The 19152-nt window shown below is 41.1% G+C and overlaps 1 protein-coding gene across 3 annotated transcripts in view; it reads right to left on the bottom strand.

Annotated features, from left to right (window-relative positions):
* The window catches only part of HLTF (helicase like transcription factor), a 502174-nt gene that overhangs the window by 469993 nt on the left and 13029 nt on the right, over nucleotides 1-19152 (bottom strand). For all 3 annotated transcript variants that reach the window (XM_053709998.1, XM_053709997.1, XM_053709996.1), the window contains exons 3-4: nucleotides 5268-5434; nucleotides 3183-3313 (exon numbers count right to left, since the gene is read on the bottom strand). In XM_053709998.1, the coding sequence (XP_053565973.1) occupies nucleotides 3183-3313; nucleotides 5268-5434 (298 nt within the window). The remainder of the gene's footprint in view (nucleotides 1-3182; nucleotides 3314-5267; nucleotides 5435-19152) is intronic.

Below are 19152 nucleotides of genomic sequence, written 5' to 3'. Positions count from 1 at the left end.
ATCTTGAACGATGGAACTCTTAGAAATTTGTTTAGGATCTTTAAGTCCAGGATTGGTCTGAAAGTTCCCTCTTTTTTGGGAACCACAAACAGATTTGAGTAAAACCCCTGTCCCTGTTCCGATCGTGGAACTGGGTGGATTACTCCCATTAACAAGAGCTCTTGTACGCAGCGTAGAAACGCCTCTTTCTTTGTCAGGATTGTTGACAACCTTGACAGATGAAATCTCTCTCTTGGAGGAGAGGATTTGAAGTCCAGAAGGTATCCCTGAGATATTATTTCTAGCGCCCAGGGATCCTGGACATCTCTTGCCCAAGCCTGGGCGAAGAGAGAAAGCCTGCCCCCCACTAGATCCGATCCCGGATCGGGGGCCCTCAATTCATGACGTTTTAGGGGCAGCAGTAGGTTTCCTGGTCTGCTTGCCCTTGTTCCAGGACTGGTTAGGTTTCCAGCCTTGTCTGTAGCGAGCAACAGCTCCTTCCTGTTTTGGTGCAGAGGAAGTTGATGCTGCTCCTGCTTTGAAATTACGAAAGGAACGAAAATTAGACTGTCTAGTCTTAGTTTTGGCTTTGTCCTGAGGCAGGGCATGGCCTTTACCTCCTGTAATGTCAGCGATAATCTCTTTCAACCCGGGCCCGAATAAGGTCTGCCCTTTGAAAGGTATATTAAGCAATTTAGACTTAGAAGTAACATCAGCTGACCAGGATTTTAGCCACAGCGCCCTGCGTGCCTGAATGGCGAATCCTGAATTCTTCGCCGTAAGTTTAGTTAGATGTACTACGGCCTCCGAAATGAATGAATTAGCTAGTTTAAGGACTCTAAGCCTGTCCGTAATGTCGTCCAGAGTAGCTGAACTAATGTTCTCTTCCAGAGACTCAATCCAGAACGCCGCTGCAGCCGTGATCGGCGCAATGCATGCAAGGGGTTGCAATATAAAACCTTGTTGAACAAACATTTTCTTAAGGTAACCCTCTAATTTTTTATCCATTGGATCTGAAAAGGCACAGCTATCCTCCACCGGGATAGTGGTACGCTTAGCTAAAGTAGAAACTGCTCCCTCTACCTTAGGGACCGTTTGCCATAAGTCCCGTGTGGTGGCGTCTATTGGAAACATTTTTCTAAATATCGGAGGGGGTGAGAACGGCACACCGGGTCTATCCCACTCCTTAGAAACAATTTCAGTAATTCTCTTAGGTATAGGAAAAACCTCAGTACTCGTCGGTACCGCAAAATATTTATCCAACCTACACATTTTCTCTGGTATTGCAACTGTGTTACAATCATTCAGAGCCGCTAACACCTCCCCTAGTAATACACGGAGGTTTTCCAGTTTAAATTTAAAATTTGAAATATCTGAATCCAGTCTGTTTGGATCAGAACCGTCACCCACAGAATGAAGTTCTCCGTCCTCATGTTCTGCAACCTGTGACGCAGTATCTGACATGGCCCTAATATTATCAGCGCACTCTGTTCTCACCCCAGAGTGATCACGCTTACCCCTTAGTTCTGGTAATTTAGCCAAAACTTCAGTCATAACAGAAGCCATATCCTGTAATGTGATTTGTAATGGCCGGCCAGATGTACTCGGCGCTACAATATCACGCACCTCCCGAGCGGGAGATGCAGGTACTGGCACGTGAGGCGAGTTAGTCGGCATAACTCTCCCCTCGTTGTTTGGTGAAATTTGTTCAATTTGTACAGATTGACTTTTATTTAAAGTAGCATCAATACAGTTAGTACATAAATTTCTATTGGGCTCCACTTTGGCATTGCAACAAATGACACAGGTATCATCCTCTGAATCAGACATGTTTAACACACTAGCAAATAAACTTGCAACTTGGAATACAATTCAATTAAAAACGTACTGTGCCTTTAAGAAGCACAGAAAATCTATGACAGTTGAAAATTAATAAATTGAAACAGTTATAGCCTCAATCCTTGTAAACAACACAACTTTAGCAAAGGTTTATCCCAATAGCAAAGATAACAAATTCTGAAAGCAGGAAACAATTACAGAATAAACATTTTTTTTTTTTTTTTTTTTATCACAGTCAACTATAATTCTCACAGCTCTGCTGAGAGAAATTACCTCCCTCAAAATAAGTTTGAAGACCCCTGAGTTCTGTAGAGATGAACCGGATCATGCAGGAAATACAATGAGCTGCTGACTGAAAAAAACTGATGCATAGAAAAGGCGCCAAAACCGCCCCTCCCCCTCACACACAGCAGTGAGGGAGAACAGAAACTGACAGAAAAAAACAGATTTAAGCAACTGCCAAGTGGAAAAATGGTGCCCAAACATTTATTCACTCAGTACCTCAGCAAATGAAAACGATTTTACATTCCAGCAAAAACGTTAAACATAATTTCTAGTTATTAAACAGCTTTATGTACTTCTTACAGTGTAATTCTCTGAAGTGTAAAGTATACATACATGACATTATATCGGTATGGCAGGATTTTCTCATCAATTCCATTGTCAGAAAATAAAAGCTGCTACATACCTCTATGCAGATTCATCTGCCCGCTGTCCCCTGATCTGAAGATTACCTCTCCTCAGATGGCCGAGAAACAGCAATATGATCTTAACTACTCCGGCTAAAATCATAGCAAAAACTCTGGTAGATTCTTCTTCAAACTCTGCCAGAGAGGTAATAACACACTCCGGTGCTATTTTAAAATAACAAACTTTTGATTGAAGATATAAAACTAAGTATAATCACCATAGCCCTCTCACACCTCCTATCTAGTCGTTGGGTGCAAGAGAATGACTGGGAGTGACGTAGAGGGGAGGAGCTATATGCAGCTCTGCTGGGTGAATCCTCTTGCACTTCCTGTTGGGGAGGAGTTAATATCCCAGAAGTAATGATGACCCGTGGACTGATCACACTTAACAGAAGAAATCACAATTTTAGATAAAATAAATAATGGCAGTATATTACAACGTTTTGTTACTACAAATTTACCTTATAAATAATATACATTTATTTTACAAATAATGGTCATACCAAGAAAGAGCCCAGATAGCTGTCCAAAGTAGTGAGCTCTTAGAACATTTGGGATCACGGCTTATTTCTAGGTGAGAAAAGTCTAAACTTCTAAAACGTATTTGTTACTGAAAGAATAATCAAAAACAATGTTAGATATTTAAACTAATACACAAAATACTCCGATACTCACTCTTTAGGGGAGCAAGCTTAAATCCATGAAACAGCATGTGGTCTAACACGGTTTGCTTGTTTTCTTCTCTTCCCCAGAAACTCAGTTGTACTGGCATAGTAAAGGCATTGTGAGCTCCATAAGGTACAACACTAAGAAATAAATAGAATAGATTCAATTAAAATACTGCTGGTCTGAGATTTACCAAGATTATATTTTTAAAGATGCCTTCTGGCTAGCATTATAAATTGAATGCAAATGCAATTATTATTCAACTTTAAAGGTAGAGATTATGGTTCATTTTTCCAATACACTAATGTTTAAGATTATTCACAAATGGGTAAGCAAATTTAAAAACTATTTATTTGTCCAAATGATGGGTGCATAAAGGAGTGGGAGAGCTGGGTGCACATAAAAGTGCAATGGCATCTGCAGGGTGCAAGAGGGACTGGTAGGTGGAGGTAAGGGTGGTTGACTGTCTAAGGGTAGCACAAGGATGGGATATAAGAGCGGGAGAAGGTTTTCATGTTCAAGCTGATCGTCTTCTCCCTACAACATGTAAAGCATTTATTCTTTTCCAGACTTTGTAAATTATTATTTTAAAATCATGATATAGATATATATATATATATATATATATATATATGTGTGTGTGTGAATTTGTGTATAATATACATATTTATTCCTGGGCTTTAAAAAGAAAAACAGAAAACTACAGTACATTCTCCTCCTCAAAATTTCCCGGTTTTGGTGTATGTACAATTTATAACAATCAATGACATTCTTAAAATAAAAAAATGTTCTTTTAACACTTTTTAGTTACCTAATTAAAGTTACCACTTGGTCTAACATACTACACTAAAACAGCAACATGTAAGATGTTATGTCTGTGTTTTCTAAGGCATTTTAAAAAAGGAGAAAGTAAATATCTGTTTAGACTAGCCTGCAGTTTATGTATAAACTGATTAGAAATAAGAAAAACTTATTATTGTTAATTTAAAAAAAGTTTCTCACAGCAAAAATGTGAGCAAAACTGTAAATTAAGATGAAAATATTTCATTGAATGTTTACTGAAAAAGCAGCCTATATATAACTGCAGTGTACTTGTAATTTGGGCACCATGTTTTTCCTACCACATCTAAAACCAGGTGCATCTGTCTGGTTACTTGTTATGTAACTGGCCAGAGCAGACAGGCAGCTAGTCTTGTTGTTGTCTATAATTTTTCACACCTCCACTCACTGACAAGCAGTAAAAGTAAAGCATCAGGAAAAGACTCCACTTGTTTTGCAGGGGGGTTTTTTCAAAGTATATCCACATCTGGAAGCTTGTACACAAACAATCCTAATTCAGCCATATTTGGGGCAAACATAAGAGTTACACTTCTCTGAAGAAAAGGCTTATTTTCACAGCCATTTCAATAAATCATTTGATTAGTGCAAAGGTGTGCAAATACAGACTTCAACGGTGCACACAGGACAGGATATATTGATCTCTAAACAGATGTACAAAAAACTAGTTCAATCACTTAAAGTGATTGTAAAGTTTCTGAATTTATTGCACAGTATATACAATTACTCTTCAAAACAGGGGCACTTTCATTGATTAAATGTTTTTAAGACTCTTTATTCGGAAAATATTTACCGTTTTGTGATAGTAAACATTGTGCTGTTCCTCCACCCACAACTCATACTTCATTTAGCTGAGCGATGCCGAATCCGGCTTCATCCAATCATTGCGTGCCCCACATGGCATCTAGCTTGTGGTGCATGCAACAATTGCATGAAGCCGGATTCGGCATCGCTTGCTTACCATCACAAAATTGTAAATATTTTACAAATAAAGCGTCTTAAAAACATTTAATCAATGAAAGTGCCTCTGTTTTGAAGAGTACTTGAATATACTGTGCATTAAATTCAGAAACTTTACAATCACTTTAAGTTAACTTAACCAAGCTCATAAACAAGGACTTAATACAAACAGTTTATTTAGCAAGCGTACTTCTAAAAATGATATATAATAGCCACTACGATTCACATTGTGCCCACTCCACCCTCTGGAATTTATTCTTACATTTGCTGATACAAGCATAAGATTAATGTACTCACCCTTCAACCTTTGCTAACTTTGTATCCATAATGTAGGCCAAAGCGGCTGCCAGTTCCTTCTTGATGTGACCAACTTGTTCCCCATTGACATTATTTACTTTGACTGCATTTTTATCATATTGATTGCTGGGCTCCCTCTGAAGTGCTACCATTTCATTATTGTTCACCTGAAATGATTTTCAGCTTTTTCAGTAACATAACTGTTCATGGTCTGTCCTCTGTACTATTTTTATTTTCAGATACCATTAAAATATTTTTTCCAATATTGCTGTGTTTACAAAAAAATGTTTTAGTTACCGCTGGACTGATAACTTTTAACCTGCACAAGACCATGCAGCATGCATGACAGACAAATGTACACAAAGTGTTGCATGCATTTTATCAATCTGGCAGTCATAACTTTAACAAAATAATTATTGAAAAAGTTAAGTATATTCCCAAAATGCTTGCAATGGTATTAAAATGCTAATAAAAACCACTAATAAGTCGATTTAACTAATTGCACTTAAAGGGATAAAAAGGTCAACTATTAAATATACACATTTTTGCAATATATGTCCATTAAAAGTTATTACTGTTTTTCCGTGGCATATGCAGATATACTGTGAGAGCCAGTGCACAAGTATTCAAAACACCATGCCTGCTCAGAGAGGTGGCAGTGGTGTGTAATAATTCTGAAGATATCATGTGTGTCATACAAGCACCTGGGTACCGCTTGCTGATTGGTGGCTAAATGTAGCCACCAATCAGCAAGTACTATCCAAGGTGCTGGACCAAGAATGGGCCGGCTCCTAAGCTTTCATTCCTGCTTTTTCAAATAAAGATACCAAGAGAATGAGGAAAAATTGATAATAGGAGTAAATTAGAAAGTTGCTTAAAAACAGAATTTATGTTTACCTGATAAATTACTTTCTCCAACGGTGTGTCCGGTCCACGGCGTCATCCTTACTTGTGGGATATTCTCTTCCCCAACAGGAAATGGCAAAGAGCCCAGCAAAGCTGGTCACATGATCCCTCCTAGGCTCCGCCTACCCCAGTCATTCGACCGACGTTAAGGAGGAATATTTGCATAGGAGAAACCATATGGTACCGTGGTGACTGTAGTTAAAGAAAATAAATTATCAGACCTGATTAAAAGAACCAGGGCGGGCCGTGGACCGGACACACCGTTGGAGAAAGTAATTTATCAGGTAAACATAAATTCTGTTTTCTCCAACATAGGTGTGTCCGGTCCACGGCGTCATCCTTACTTGTGGGAACCAATACCAAAGCTTTAGGACACTGATGAAGGGAGGGAGCAAATCAGGTCACCTAAATGGAAGGCACCACGGCTTGCAAAACCTTTCTCCCAAAAATAGCCTCAGAAGAAGCAAAAGTATCAAACTTGTAAAATTTGGTAAAAGTGTGCAGTGAAGACCAAGTCGCTGCCCTACATATCTGATCAACAGAAGCCTCGTTCTTGAAGGCCCATGTGGAAGCCACAGCCCTAGTGGAATGAGCTGTGATTCTTTCGGGAGGCTGCCGTCCGGCAGTCTCGTAAGCCAATCTGATGATGCTTTTAATCCAAAAAGAGAGAGCGGTAGAAGTTGCTTTTTGACCTCTCCTTTTACCGGAATAAACAACAAACAAGGAAGATGTTTGTCTAAAATCCTTTGTAGCATCTAAATAGAATTTTAGAGCGCGAACAACATCCAAATTGTGCAACAAACGTTCCTTCTTCGAAACTGGTTTCGGACACAGAGAAGGTACGATAATCTCCTGGTTAATGTTTTTGTTAGAAACAACTTTTGGAAGAAAACCAGGTTTAGTACGTAAAACCACCTTATCTGCATGGAACACCAGATAAGGAGGAGAACACTGCAGAGCAGATAATTCTGAAACTCTTCTAGCAGAAGAAATTGCAACTAAAAACAAAACTTTCCAAGATAATAACTTAATATCAACGGAATGCAAGGGTTCAAACGGAACCCCCTGAAGAACTGAAAGAACTAAATTGAGACTCCAAGGAGGAGTCAAAGGTTTGTAAGCAGGCTTAATTCTAACCAGAGCCTGAACAAAAGCTTGAACATCTGGCACAGCGGCCAGCTTTTTGTGAAGTAACACAGACAAGGCAGAAATCTGTCCCTTCAGGGAACTTGCAGATAAACCTTTTTCCAATCCTTCTTGAAGGAAGGATAGAATCCTAGGAATCTTAACCTTGTCCCAAGGGAATCCTTTAGATTCACACCAACAGATATATTTTTTCCAAATTTTGTGGTAAATCTTTCTAGTTACAGGCTTTCTGGCCTGAACAAGAGTATCGATAACAGGATCTGAGAACCCTCGCTTCGATAAGATCAAGCGTTCAATCTCCAAGCAGTCAGCTGGAGTGAAACCAGATTCGGATGTTCGAACGGACCCTGAACAAGAAGGTCTCGTCTCAAAGGTAGCTTCCAAGGTGGAGCCGATGACATATTCACCAGATCTGTATACCAAGTCCTGCGTGGCCACGCAGGAGCTATCAAGATCACCGACGCCCTCTCCTGATTGATCCTGGCTACCAGCCTGGGGATGAGAGGAAACGGCGGGAACACATAAGCTAGTTTGAAGGTCCAAGGTGCTACTAGTGCATCCACTAGAGCCGCCTTGGGATCCCTGGATCTGGACCCGTAGCAAGGAACTTTGAAGTTCTGACGAGAGGCCATCAGATCCATGTCTGGAATGCCCCACAATTGAGTAATTTGGGCAAAGATTTCCGGATGGAGTTCCCACTCCCCCGGATGAAATGTCTGACGACTCAGAAAATCCGCTTCCCAATTTTCCACTCCTGGGATGTGGATTGCAGACAAGTGGCAGGAGTGAGTCTCCGCCCATTGAATGATTTTGGTCACTTCTTCCATCGCCAGGGAACTCCTTGTTCCCCCCTGATGGTTGATGTACGCAACAGTTGTCATGTTGTCTGATTGAAACCGTATGAACTTGGCCCTCGCTAGCTGAGGCCAAGCCTTGAGAGCATTGAATATCGCTCTCAGTTCCAGAATATTTATCGGTAGAAGAGATTCTTCCCGAGACCAAAGACCCTGAGCTTTCAGGGATCCCCAGACCGCGCCCCAGCCCATCAGACTGGCGTCGGTCGTGACAATGACCCACTCTGGTCTGCGGAATGTCATCCCTCGTGACAGGTTGTCCAGGGACAGCCACCAACGGAGTGAGTCTCTGGTCCTCTGATTTACTTGTATCTTCGGAGACAAGTCTGTATAGTCCCCATTCCACTGACTGAGCATGCACAGTTGTAATGGTCTTAGATGAATGCGTGCAAAAGGAACTATGTCCATTGCCGCTACCATCAACCCGATCACTTCCATGCACTGAGCTATGGAAGGAAGAGGAACGGAATGAAGTATCCGACAAGAGTCTAGAAGTTTTGTTTTTCTGGCCTCTGTCAGAAAAATCCTCATTTCTAAGGAGTCTATTATGGTTCCCAAGAAGGGAACCCTTGTTGACGGAGATAGAGAACTCTTTTCCACGTTCACTTTCCATCCGTGAGATCTGAGAAAGGCCAGGACAATGTCCGTGTGAGCCTTTGCTTGAGGAAGGGACGACGCTTAAATCAGAATGTCGTCCAAGTAAGGTACTACAGCAATGCCCCTTGGTCTTAGCACAGCTAGAAGGGACCCTAGTACCTTTGTGAAAATCCTTGGAGCAGTGGCTAATCCGAAAGGAAGCGCCACGAACTGGTAATGTTTGTCCAGGAATGCGAACCTCAGGAACCGATGATGTTCCTTGTGGATAGGAATATGTAGATACGCATCCTTTAAATCCACCGTGGTCATGAATTGACCTTCCTGGATGGAAGGAAGAATTGTTCGAATGGTTTCCATCTTGAACGATGGAACCTTGAGAAACTAGTTTAAGATCTTGAGATCTAAGATTGGTCTGAACGTTCCCTCCTTCTTGGGAACTATAAACAGATTGGAGTAGAACCCCATCCCTTGTTCTCTTAATGGAACAGGATGAATCACTCCCATTTTTAACAGGTCTTCTACACAATGTAAGAATGCCTGTCTTTTTATGTGGTCTGACGACAACTGAGACCTGTGGAACCTCCCCCTTGGGGGAAGTCCCTTGAATTCCAGAAGATAACCTTGGGAGACTATTTCTAGCGCCCAAGGATCCAGAACATCTCTTGCCCAAGCCTGAGCGAAGAGAGAGAGTCTGCCCCCCACCAGATCCGGTCCCGGATCGGGGGCCAACATTTCATGCTGTCTTGGTAGCAGTGGCAGGTTTCTTGGCCTGCTTTCCCTTGTTCCAGCCTTGCATTGGTCTCCAAGCTGGCTTGGCTTGAGAAGAATTACCCTCTTGCTTAGAGGACGTAGCACTTTGGGCTGGTCCGTTTCTACGAAAGGGACGAAAATTAGGTTTATTTTTTGCCTTGAAAGGCCGATCCTGAGGAAGGGCGTGGCCCTTACCCCCAGTGATATCAGAGATAATCTCTTTCAAGTCAGGGCCAAACAGCGTTTTCCCCTTGAAAGGAATGTTAAGTAGCTTGTTCTTGGAAGACGCATCAGCCGACCAAGATTTCAACCAAAGCGCTCTGCGCGCCACAATAGCAAACCCAGAATTCTTAGCCGCTAACCTAGCCAATTGCAAAGTGGCGTCTAGGGTGAAAGAATTAGCCAATTTGAGAGCATTGATTCTGTCCATAATCTCCTCAAAAGGAGGAGAATCACTATCGACCGCCTTTATCAGCTCATCGAACCAGAAACATGCGGCTGTAGCGACAGGGACAATGCATGAAATTGGTTGTAGAAGGTAACCCTGCTGAACAAACATCTTTTTAAGCAAACCTTCTAATTTTTTATCCATAGGATCTTTGAAAGCACAACTATCCTCTATGGGTATAGTGGTGCGTTTGTTTAAAGTGGAAACCGCTCCCTCGACCTTGGGGACTGTCTGCCATAAGTCCTTTCTGGGGTCGACCATAGGAAACAATTTTTTAAATATGGGGGGAGGGACGAAAGGAATACCGGGCCTTTCCCATTCTTTATTAACAATGTCCGCCACCCGCTTGGGTATAGGAAAAGCTTCTGGGAGCCCCGGCACCTCTAGGAACTTGTCCATTTTACATAGTTTCTCTGGGATGACCAACTTGTCACAATCATCCAGAGTGGATAATACCTCCTTAAGCAGAATGCGGAGATGTTCCAACTTAAATTTAAAAGCAATCACATCAGGTTCAGCTTGTTGAGAAATGTTCCCTGAATCAGTAATTTCTCCCTCAGACAAAACCTCCCTGGCCCCATCAGACTGGGTTAGGGGCCCTTCAGAAATATTATTATCAGCGTCGTCATGCTCTTCAGTATCTAAAACAGAGCAGTCGCGCTTACGCTGATAAGTGTTCATTTTGGCTAAAATGTTTTTGACAGAATTATCCATTACAGCCGTTAATTGTTGCATAGTAAGGAGTATTGGCGCGCTAGATGTACTAGGGGCCTCCTGAGTGGGCAAGACTCGTGTAGACGAAGGAGGGAATGATGCAGTACCATGCTTACTCCCCTCACTTGAGGAATCATCTTGGGCATCATTGTCATTGTCACATAAATCACATTTATTTAAATGAATAGGAATTCTGGCTTCCCCACATTCAGAACACAGTCTATCTGGTAGTTCAGACATGTTAAACAGGCATAAACTTGATAACAAAGTACAAAAAACGTTTTAAAATAAAACCGTTACTGTCACTTTAAATTTTAAACTGAACACACTTTATTACTGCAATTGCGAAAAAACATGAAGGAATTGTTCAAAATTCACCAAATTTTCACCACAGTGTCTTAAAGCCTTAAAAGTATTGCACACCAAATTTGGAAGCTTTAACCCTTAAAATAACGGAACCTGAGCCGTTTTGAACTTTAACCCCTTTACAGTCCCTGGTATCTGCTTTGCTGAGACCCAACCAAGCCCCAAGGGGAATACGATACCAAATGACGCCTTCAGAAAGTCTTTTCTAAGTATCAGAGCTCCTCTCACATGCGACTGCATGCCAAAAACAAGTGCGCAACACCGGCGCGAAAATGAGGCTCTGCCTATGCTTTGGGAAAGCCCCTAAAGAATAAGGTGTCTTAAACAGTGCCTGCCGATATTATTATATCAAAATACCCAGATAAAATGATTCCTCAAGGCTAAATATGTGTTAATAATCAATCGATTTAGCCCAGAAAAAGTCTACAGTCTTAATAAGCCCTTTTTGAAGCCCTTATTTACGATCGTAATAAACATGGCTTACCGGATCCCATAGGGAAAATGACAGCTTCCAGCATTACATCGTCTTGTTAGAATGTGTCATACCTCAAGCAGCAAGAGACTGCTCACTGTTCCCCCAACTGAAGTTAATTGCTCTCAACAGTCCTGTGTGGAACAGCCATGGATTTTAGTGACGGTTGCTAAAATCATTTTCCTCATACAAACAGAAATCTTCATCTCTTTTCTGTTTCTGAGTAAATAGTACATACCAGCACTATTTCAAAATAACAAACTCTTGATTGAATAATAAAAAACTACAGTTAAACACTAAAAAACTCTAAGCCATCTCCGTGGAGATGTTGCCTGTACAACGGCAAAGAGAATGACTGGGGTAGGCGGAGCCTAGGAGGGATCATGTGACCAGCTTTGCTGGGCTCTTTGCCATTTCCTGTTGGGGAAGAGAATATCCCACAAGTAAGGATGACGCCGTGGACCGGACACACCTATGTTGGAGAAATTCAGATTATTATAGCCTATGGTGACTAAATAATCTTGATTTTATAAAAGACAGGAGATGAATATTTTGCATCAAATCTTTACTGAATCCAAACAGCAGCAAAGAAAACATAGAGAAAAAAATAAATAAAATAGTAACAAGACTGCACCAATCAGCACACAGCAGCCTAATAAACTGTAATTAACAACTCCAGCACTTCCTCTTTTCTTTGACCATAAGACAGCGGGACCAATCAGGAAGAAAACAAACTCCACTGAATATCCATCATAGACCAAAATGAACAGCGAGTCCCAGGAACAGAAAAACAACAGATGATATGGTCCGTACATAAGTAAAGAAATAAAACCCACAGTCACCGAAAGAGAAAAAACAAAAAGTAACAACTAATACCAGAAAAACAGCAATAACATAATTTAGATGAAACCCCAGAAAACAAAATCTTTATTAACACATCATGGGAAGGGACAGAAGGGGGGGGGATATTTGCCTCCTGTCTTTAATAAAATCAAGATTATTTAGTCATCATAGGCTAAAATAATCTGAATTTAATGGTAAGACAGGAGGCTTCATATTTGCATTTTTAAAGCACCTACAGAAGAACTTTAAAACAAAATATTTCATTTAAAAATTTGTCCCTCTTGAAAACCCTGGGGGAGGGTTCTTTAAACCCCATTTTACCTCTGTGGAGGAGGTTCTATCACCCTGAAAAGCCCGGGGGAGGGGCTATCGGCCATCGGGCTAAAGTTATGCCTCTATGTGGGACTGGTTGAGATAGGGCCTTCCCAAGTCAAACACGAGGATAAGAGACTCTAAAACTGAGCTAGAGAGGTAGACGTCAGGGTGGCAGGGTTACAGCGAGCCTCATTGGTTTTAAGGGATACCTCTGAAGATGGCTTAAAGGGACACTGAACCCAAGTTTTTTCTTTTGTGATTCAGATAGACTAGAGCATGAAATTTTAAGCAACTTTCTAATTTACTCCTATTATCAAATTTTTCTTCATTCTCTTTGTATCTTTATTGGAAATGCAAGAATGTACGTTTAGATGCCGGCCTATTTTTGGGTTGTTCTTGCTGATTGGTGGATAAATTAATCCACCAATAAAAAAAGTGATGTCCAGAGTACTGAACCAAAAAAGATGCTTAGATGCCTTCTTTTTCAAATAAAGGTAGCAAGTGAATGAAGAAAAAATGATAATAGGAGTAAATTAGAAAGTTGCTTAAAATAGGAAAACTAAGAGGAAGGCAAAATTAGGAGAGCTTACAAGCTAATATCTAAGCCAATGAACTTCCGCTTATCTCTGTGCATTCTGACAGATACAGATTAAATTCTGAAACAAACTCAGGACCTAGGATGCTACAATTTCGTCCTTCTGTTAGAAGCACTGAGACAAGGGAGAAACCTGCAGAGATTGAGATAGAAGAAAAATCCCAGAGAATATATAACAGAGATGGATATGCAAAACTAGAGGGAAACAAAGGGAGATAGACAAAATAGATTCAGATGAACAAAAGAACAGATACAAAGTTCAGAGAAGTACTAAGAAAGAAGCTGGTTATTACAGAAAAGATTAAACAGTACCCCTAAGTGAGACGCCCGGGGGAGAGGGGCGTGAGGTCTTCCAAAGCCGCTTGTGGGCGAAAGCGACACTGATTCTGGGTTGAAAGAGTCTGAAGCATGGTAGACGGCTCTGCAGTGTATCAGAGTGGGCTTCTGATCTGCCTCAGAAGAAGGGGGGAATAGAATTCCTTTAGTGCAACAGGAAAGGCCAAATTAATATGAGCAAAAAATCCTCTTTAGGAGGACGGGGAATTGTAACAGTCTGAGAGATCAAGGAATAGAGAGGGATTCCTCTACAGACGTCAATAAGAAAAATCTGTAAAAGGGACATTGTACACTAGATTTGTCTTTGCATAAATGTTTTGTAGATGATCCATAAATATAGCCCATATGGAAGAATTTTAAAGAAAATTTATAATTTATAGGTAAATAACATTGCGCCGACTTTCAGATTCCTAAACAAGCACCACAGTGTCAATATACACCCATGCACACACATACACGTATATAAGCATACATAACATGAATATGAATACACCTAGACATGTAAATATACACATACACGGCACATGCATATATGCACCTACACTTATAAGGTTTATAAAATAAAAAAGTTTCATGTAGGCAAAAAATACTTATATTAAAAAATAGCCTTAAACCAGGCTCATATATACGATGAAGGCTAATATAATTTTAAATATCACCTTAAAACACAGTTTATTATATAAACTTGCCTAATATAGGATAATATATCCTAAAAAGATATGTACAGCATTGAAGTTTAATTATATTATTAGGATGATGTTCGAGTAACATGGGGAATTATCAGATTTTTCAGAATGTGAAGAAAACTCATATTTCCTAAAAAGTATCCACATACATTAGAATCCAACCACCGGCAACTTGCGCAGCCTGCTGTCACCAAACTACAGCATGATGCGTGTCTGCCGAAGCCAGAGGAGAGAGGGGCAACACGCTATGCACAAACTATAGGAGGACGCCTGAGGTGGATGAGACGCCAGAGTGTTAATGCATCTGATAGCTGGGTAAGACACCTCCTAACGATACTGGAAGCGGTGGGAGGAGAGGGATCTGGTGCGGCCTGGAGTACATGCCGGAAACATGCGCAGCCTGGAGTTCAGGCCAGGATTGTTAGGAGAAGGCCAAAAGCAGCCAAGGCATCAAATGCATCTGATAACAGGCCAAAGATCTCATGCTAACGATTCCGAAAACAGGATGTAAGAGATCCGGAGTGGCCTGTATAGTATAACGGGTCGCACCGGTAAAATAGCAAAACTCATGCAGCAATATAAAACATACAGTCGCTGCACGCACGATATCATCAACAAAAGTATAGAAACACAAATTGACACAGAAATTTACAATCTAAGACAAAGCTAAAATATAGAACTAACAAAAGAGATAGAAAATGAAAAAAGTAAAATGTTATTTGCTTTAGAAGATGAAAGCACAGATTACCACATAAGAATTGTTAATGATAAAAGGGTTTTTGAACTTAGGAAAGAAACCTATATAAGTGATTTACAGTATTCTTAAACAAAGATAAACAGATCCAAGAATCAAAAAACATTAAAATTTGAGGGGAAAAATGAACATGACCTGCTGTCTGGAAGCAGCAGAGAAAAGAGGAAGTGCGGGACTTGTTCATTACAGTTTATTAGGCTGCTGTGTGCTGATTGGTGCAGTCTTGTTTCTATGTTATTTATTTTTTCTCTGTATGTTTACTTTGCTGCTGTTTGGATTCAGAAAAAATTTGATGCAAAATATAAACCCTCCTGTCTTACCATAAAATTGCATTTTCTATCCGACTCTTGAAAGAAAAAATGTGGGTTTAGTATTCCTTTAAATGTAACATTTGTAACAGTTATGGTTTCACTATAGATTTGCAACATATGAGTTTTGCATAAAACAATCTAGATTTAAATTTCAGATATTAAAGGCCCACAGCAGAGCAGATACAATTTTTTAAGCCAGACATTGTTTACAACATGATGCCCATTAAATTATGGAAACTAACATTTTACAACTGTATTTCTTTTACAAGATACGATGAGTCCACAGATTTCATCCTTACTTGTGGGATATCGCCTCCTGGTCAGCAGGAGAAGGCAAAGAGCACCAGAGCAGAGCTGTATATATAGCTCCTCCCTTCCCTCCCACTCCAGTCATTCTCTTTGCCTGTGATAGTGATAGGAAGGGGTAAAGTGAGGTGTTAGTTTTAGTTTCTTCAATCAAGAGTTTATTATTTTTAAAGTAGTGCCAAAGAGTGCTACTTTGTGCTTGGGTGTAGCCTAGACCAGATCAGTCTCTACAGTAAACAGAGAAGCATTTGGTGGCTTTAAAGCAATGAGAACTGGTGGGACATTATTCTCACTGCACCTCCCATATACTGTTGCTGCCCTATTCGGGGAAAAATCTGAGGGATCTTACTCAGAGTTTCCTTGTTCTCCTCAGGTCCATGTGAGCCGTAGGACTTCACACGCCTGGGAACTGCCTTTGCTGTCGACAGCTGGGAGGTAAGTGTCATTTTTTATTCCTGGGCTTAAGAAGAAGACAAGGGCTCAGAAGATGTGGCCACTCAATTTGGGAATAACAGCCCTTAGAAAGGGGGCTCTTTATTCAGGTATACTTTTTTCTCCTTTCAGGGGAGACAATTTTAGACAGCTCATGGAAATAGACAGTAAGGCTTTCTACTCGGATCTGTAAAAAGACCTTCTCTTCCAACGGTTTCATAATGTCGCCCGGGAGACTGTGTTTATGTTTTCTCTCAGGGTTATTTGCATCTAAGGGTAAAAGAACTGTAATTGCTTTGAATTCCTCTTGTTACTCTCATCTCCCGGCGGTTTTATAAAACAAGAGACATGCCGACCGGGAGATGCCTGTGCGTCACAGCTATCCTTTCCCTATGTTTCTAGGTTACAAAGCTAAGGGGTTACTTGAGCGCATGTTTATTTCTTTTTAAAATTTAAAGAAATCAAGGTCTCAGTTATACAGCTCGCATGTTACTGACAATCTGTGTATTGGGCACTTTGCTACATCTCCCGGCGATTAAACATGGCGACCGGGAGATGACTGTATGATTCTGGCTGTTAGGAACATACGCCCACGAAGGGCGGTCCTTGTGGACGCACTGTGCGTTTGCGCGCCTGATTTATCTCCCGGCTTTTTGCTACATCATAGACATGACGCCGGGAGATGTCTGCTGCGGCGATGTCCGCAAAAGGCTTAAAGGGACAGTGGAGAGTGTGCATTATATTAAATGTATATTGAGATGCAACGTCCTCTTTATCTCCCGGCGGTTCACCAACATGCCGCCCGGGAGTTGTCTGTCATGTCTCCGCCTATGATGGGCGGTCCTTGGGAGGTGCATGGCGTACTCAGTGTCTCTCCCGGTGGTTTTTTATATGCCAACCGGGAGATATGTTTGATACATTCTGAGAGTGTCCTGTTTCTCCCTTCTCTATAACAGAAGGGAAGGGTCCTAAAACACATATTTTGATATGTTGTAGGCTTAATTACTGACAGAAATGAGTCGGATTGTGTCCTAATTTTCCCTGTTGCGGTGGGGTTCCAGGTTTGAACATCATACTCAGAAGGGGATATTGCTGAGGGCTGTTCTGATCTAGCATAAATTTGCACTTTTCTTATGGAATTGTGGGCACATTACATGGTTGCTTTACTGTACATAGCAACGTCTACTTCCAGCAAGGCTAACATGCTAATTGGATTTTTTCTGAAGAGAAGTTAAAGGGACAGTAAAATTTTTACTGTGTAAACTTTATTACAAGAATTGAGGCTGTTTATTTGTTACTTCATCCTTTGTGTCATAGGATGGTACAAAAACACAGAGAAATAAGTTACTTTGAGATTTAAAGAGACAGTAACGTTTTGTTCTGTGTATATTAGAATAGATGCCTTTCAGCTGTTTGTTTGTTGGTTCAGCCTTTGTGACTGAGGATGCAACAAATGTACTCAAGAATAGAGGAATAAGAAATTAGAGGGTCTCTTTATGACAATCTCTGTTCATCAAGGGTTGCTATTGCAGCCGGCAGTTTGCATTGGTACAGTACAAGTGGTTTGATACTCTGGAAGAGTCTCTTAAGGCCAAGACTTCTTTGGAAGAGATACCCGATAGGACTAAAGCTTTTAAGTCAGCTACTTCATTTTTTACTGACGCTTCCCTGCAACTTACCAAATTGGCGGCTAAGAGTTCAGGGTTCTCCATTTAGCATGCAGCCCCCTTTTTAGTTGAAATCTGGGTCTGCGGATGTTTCTTCCAAGTCTAATCTTTTGGCTATCCCTTAACAAGGGGAAGGCCTTGTTCGAACCTGACTTGAAGGCAATTATTTCTGACTTCTCAGGGAGAAAGGGTCATCTCCTCCCTCAGGATAAGAGATCCAATCAGAGGGGTCTACAGAGTTCCTTTTGTTCCTTTCGGAATTTCAAGGTAACTCCCTCTTCCTCGTATTCTAAGCAGAAAGGGAACTATCCGCAATCCAAGTCCAGACTGGAGACCCAACCGGTCTTGGAACAAGGATTAACAATCCAAGAAACCTGCTGTGGCTCCCAAGTCAGCATTTAGGGTTGGCCCCCGATCCGGGACCAGATCTAGCAGGGGGGCGGATTGTCTTTTTCATCCAGGCTTGGATGAGAGATGTTCAGGATCCCTGGGCAATAGATATTGTGTCTCAGGGATACTATCTGGAATTCAAAAATTCTTTCCACTGAGGAAGGTTTTTTCTTTCACGAATTATCTGTAGACCAGATTAAAAGAGAGGCGTTCTTACGCTGTGTTTAAGACCTCTTCTCCTTGGGAGTAATCCGTCCTGTTCCAATTCAGGAGCAGGGACAGTGTTTTTTCCTCAAATCTGTTGTAGTTCCCAAAAAGAGGGAACTTTCAGACCTATCTTAGATCTCAAGAGTCTAAACAAGTTACTCAGAAATCCGTCTTTCAAGATGGAAACTATTCGTACCATTCTTCCATTGATCCAGGAGGGTCAATTTATGGCGACAGTGAATCTAAAGGATGCATACCTTCATGCTCCCATCCACTGTGATCATTTCAAATTCCTGAGAGTAGCCGGGCGGATAGCTCAGCATGCTAAAGGCGCTATGGCTAAGTTCTATAGCAACCCAAGGGTTGCAGGTTCAATTCCCGGCGAGGTCCAATCAGCCTTTCATCCTTTTGAGATCGATAAAATGAGCAGCGCCTTGAGACCCTTTTAGGTGATTAGCCGTGATTTACAAGTTCCCAATACATGCATGCATTAAATGCACCTGTATTGTGCAATATTTGTTTCCACTCATGGACTACCACTTTTTGTTTGTGGCTCTTCCTTCTGGTCTATCCACAACACCCAGAATCTTCACAAAGGTCCTGGGGTCTTTACTGGCGGTTCTAAGGCCATGGGGCATTGCAGTAGCTCCGTATCTGGATGATATACTGCTAGCAAGGTCCTATACCACAACTGTGATTTCCTTCCTAAGAACCCACGGGTGGAAGGTAAACCTGGAACATGCCCTTTCTGGGAATTGTATTCGTTTTATTTCTGTGAAGATCTTTCTGA

Source organism: Bombina bombina, chromosome 4 (genome assembly GCF_027579735.1).
Source record: "Bombina bombina isolate aBomBom1 chromosome 4, aBomBom1.pri, whole genome shotgun sequence".
Classification (NCBI taxonomy): domain Eukaryota; kingdom Metazoa; phylum Chordata; class Amphibia; order Anura; family Bombinatoridae; genus Bombina; species Bombina bombina.
The sequence above is the reverse complement of the archived record's forward strand: the minus strand, read 5'-3'. Positions and strand labels throughout refer to the sequence as shown.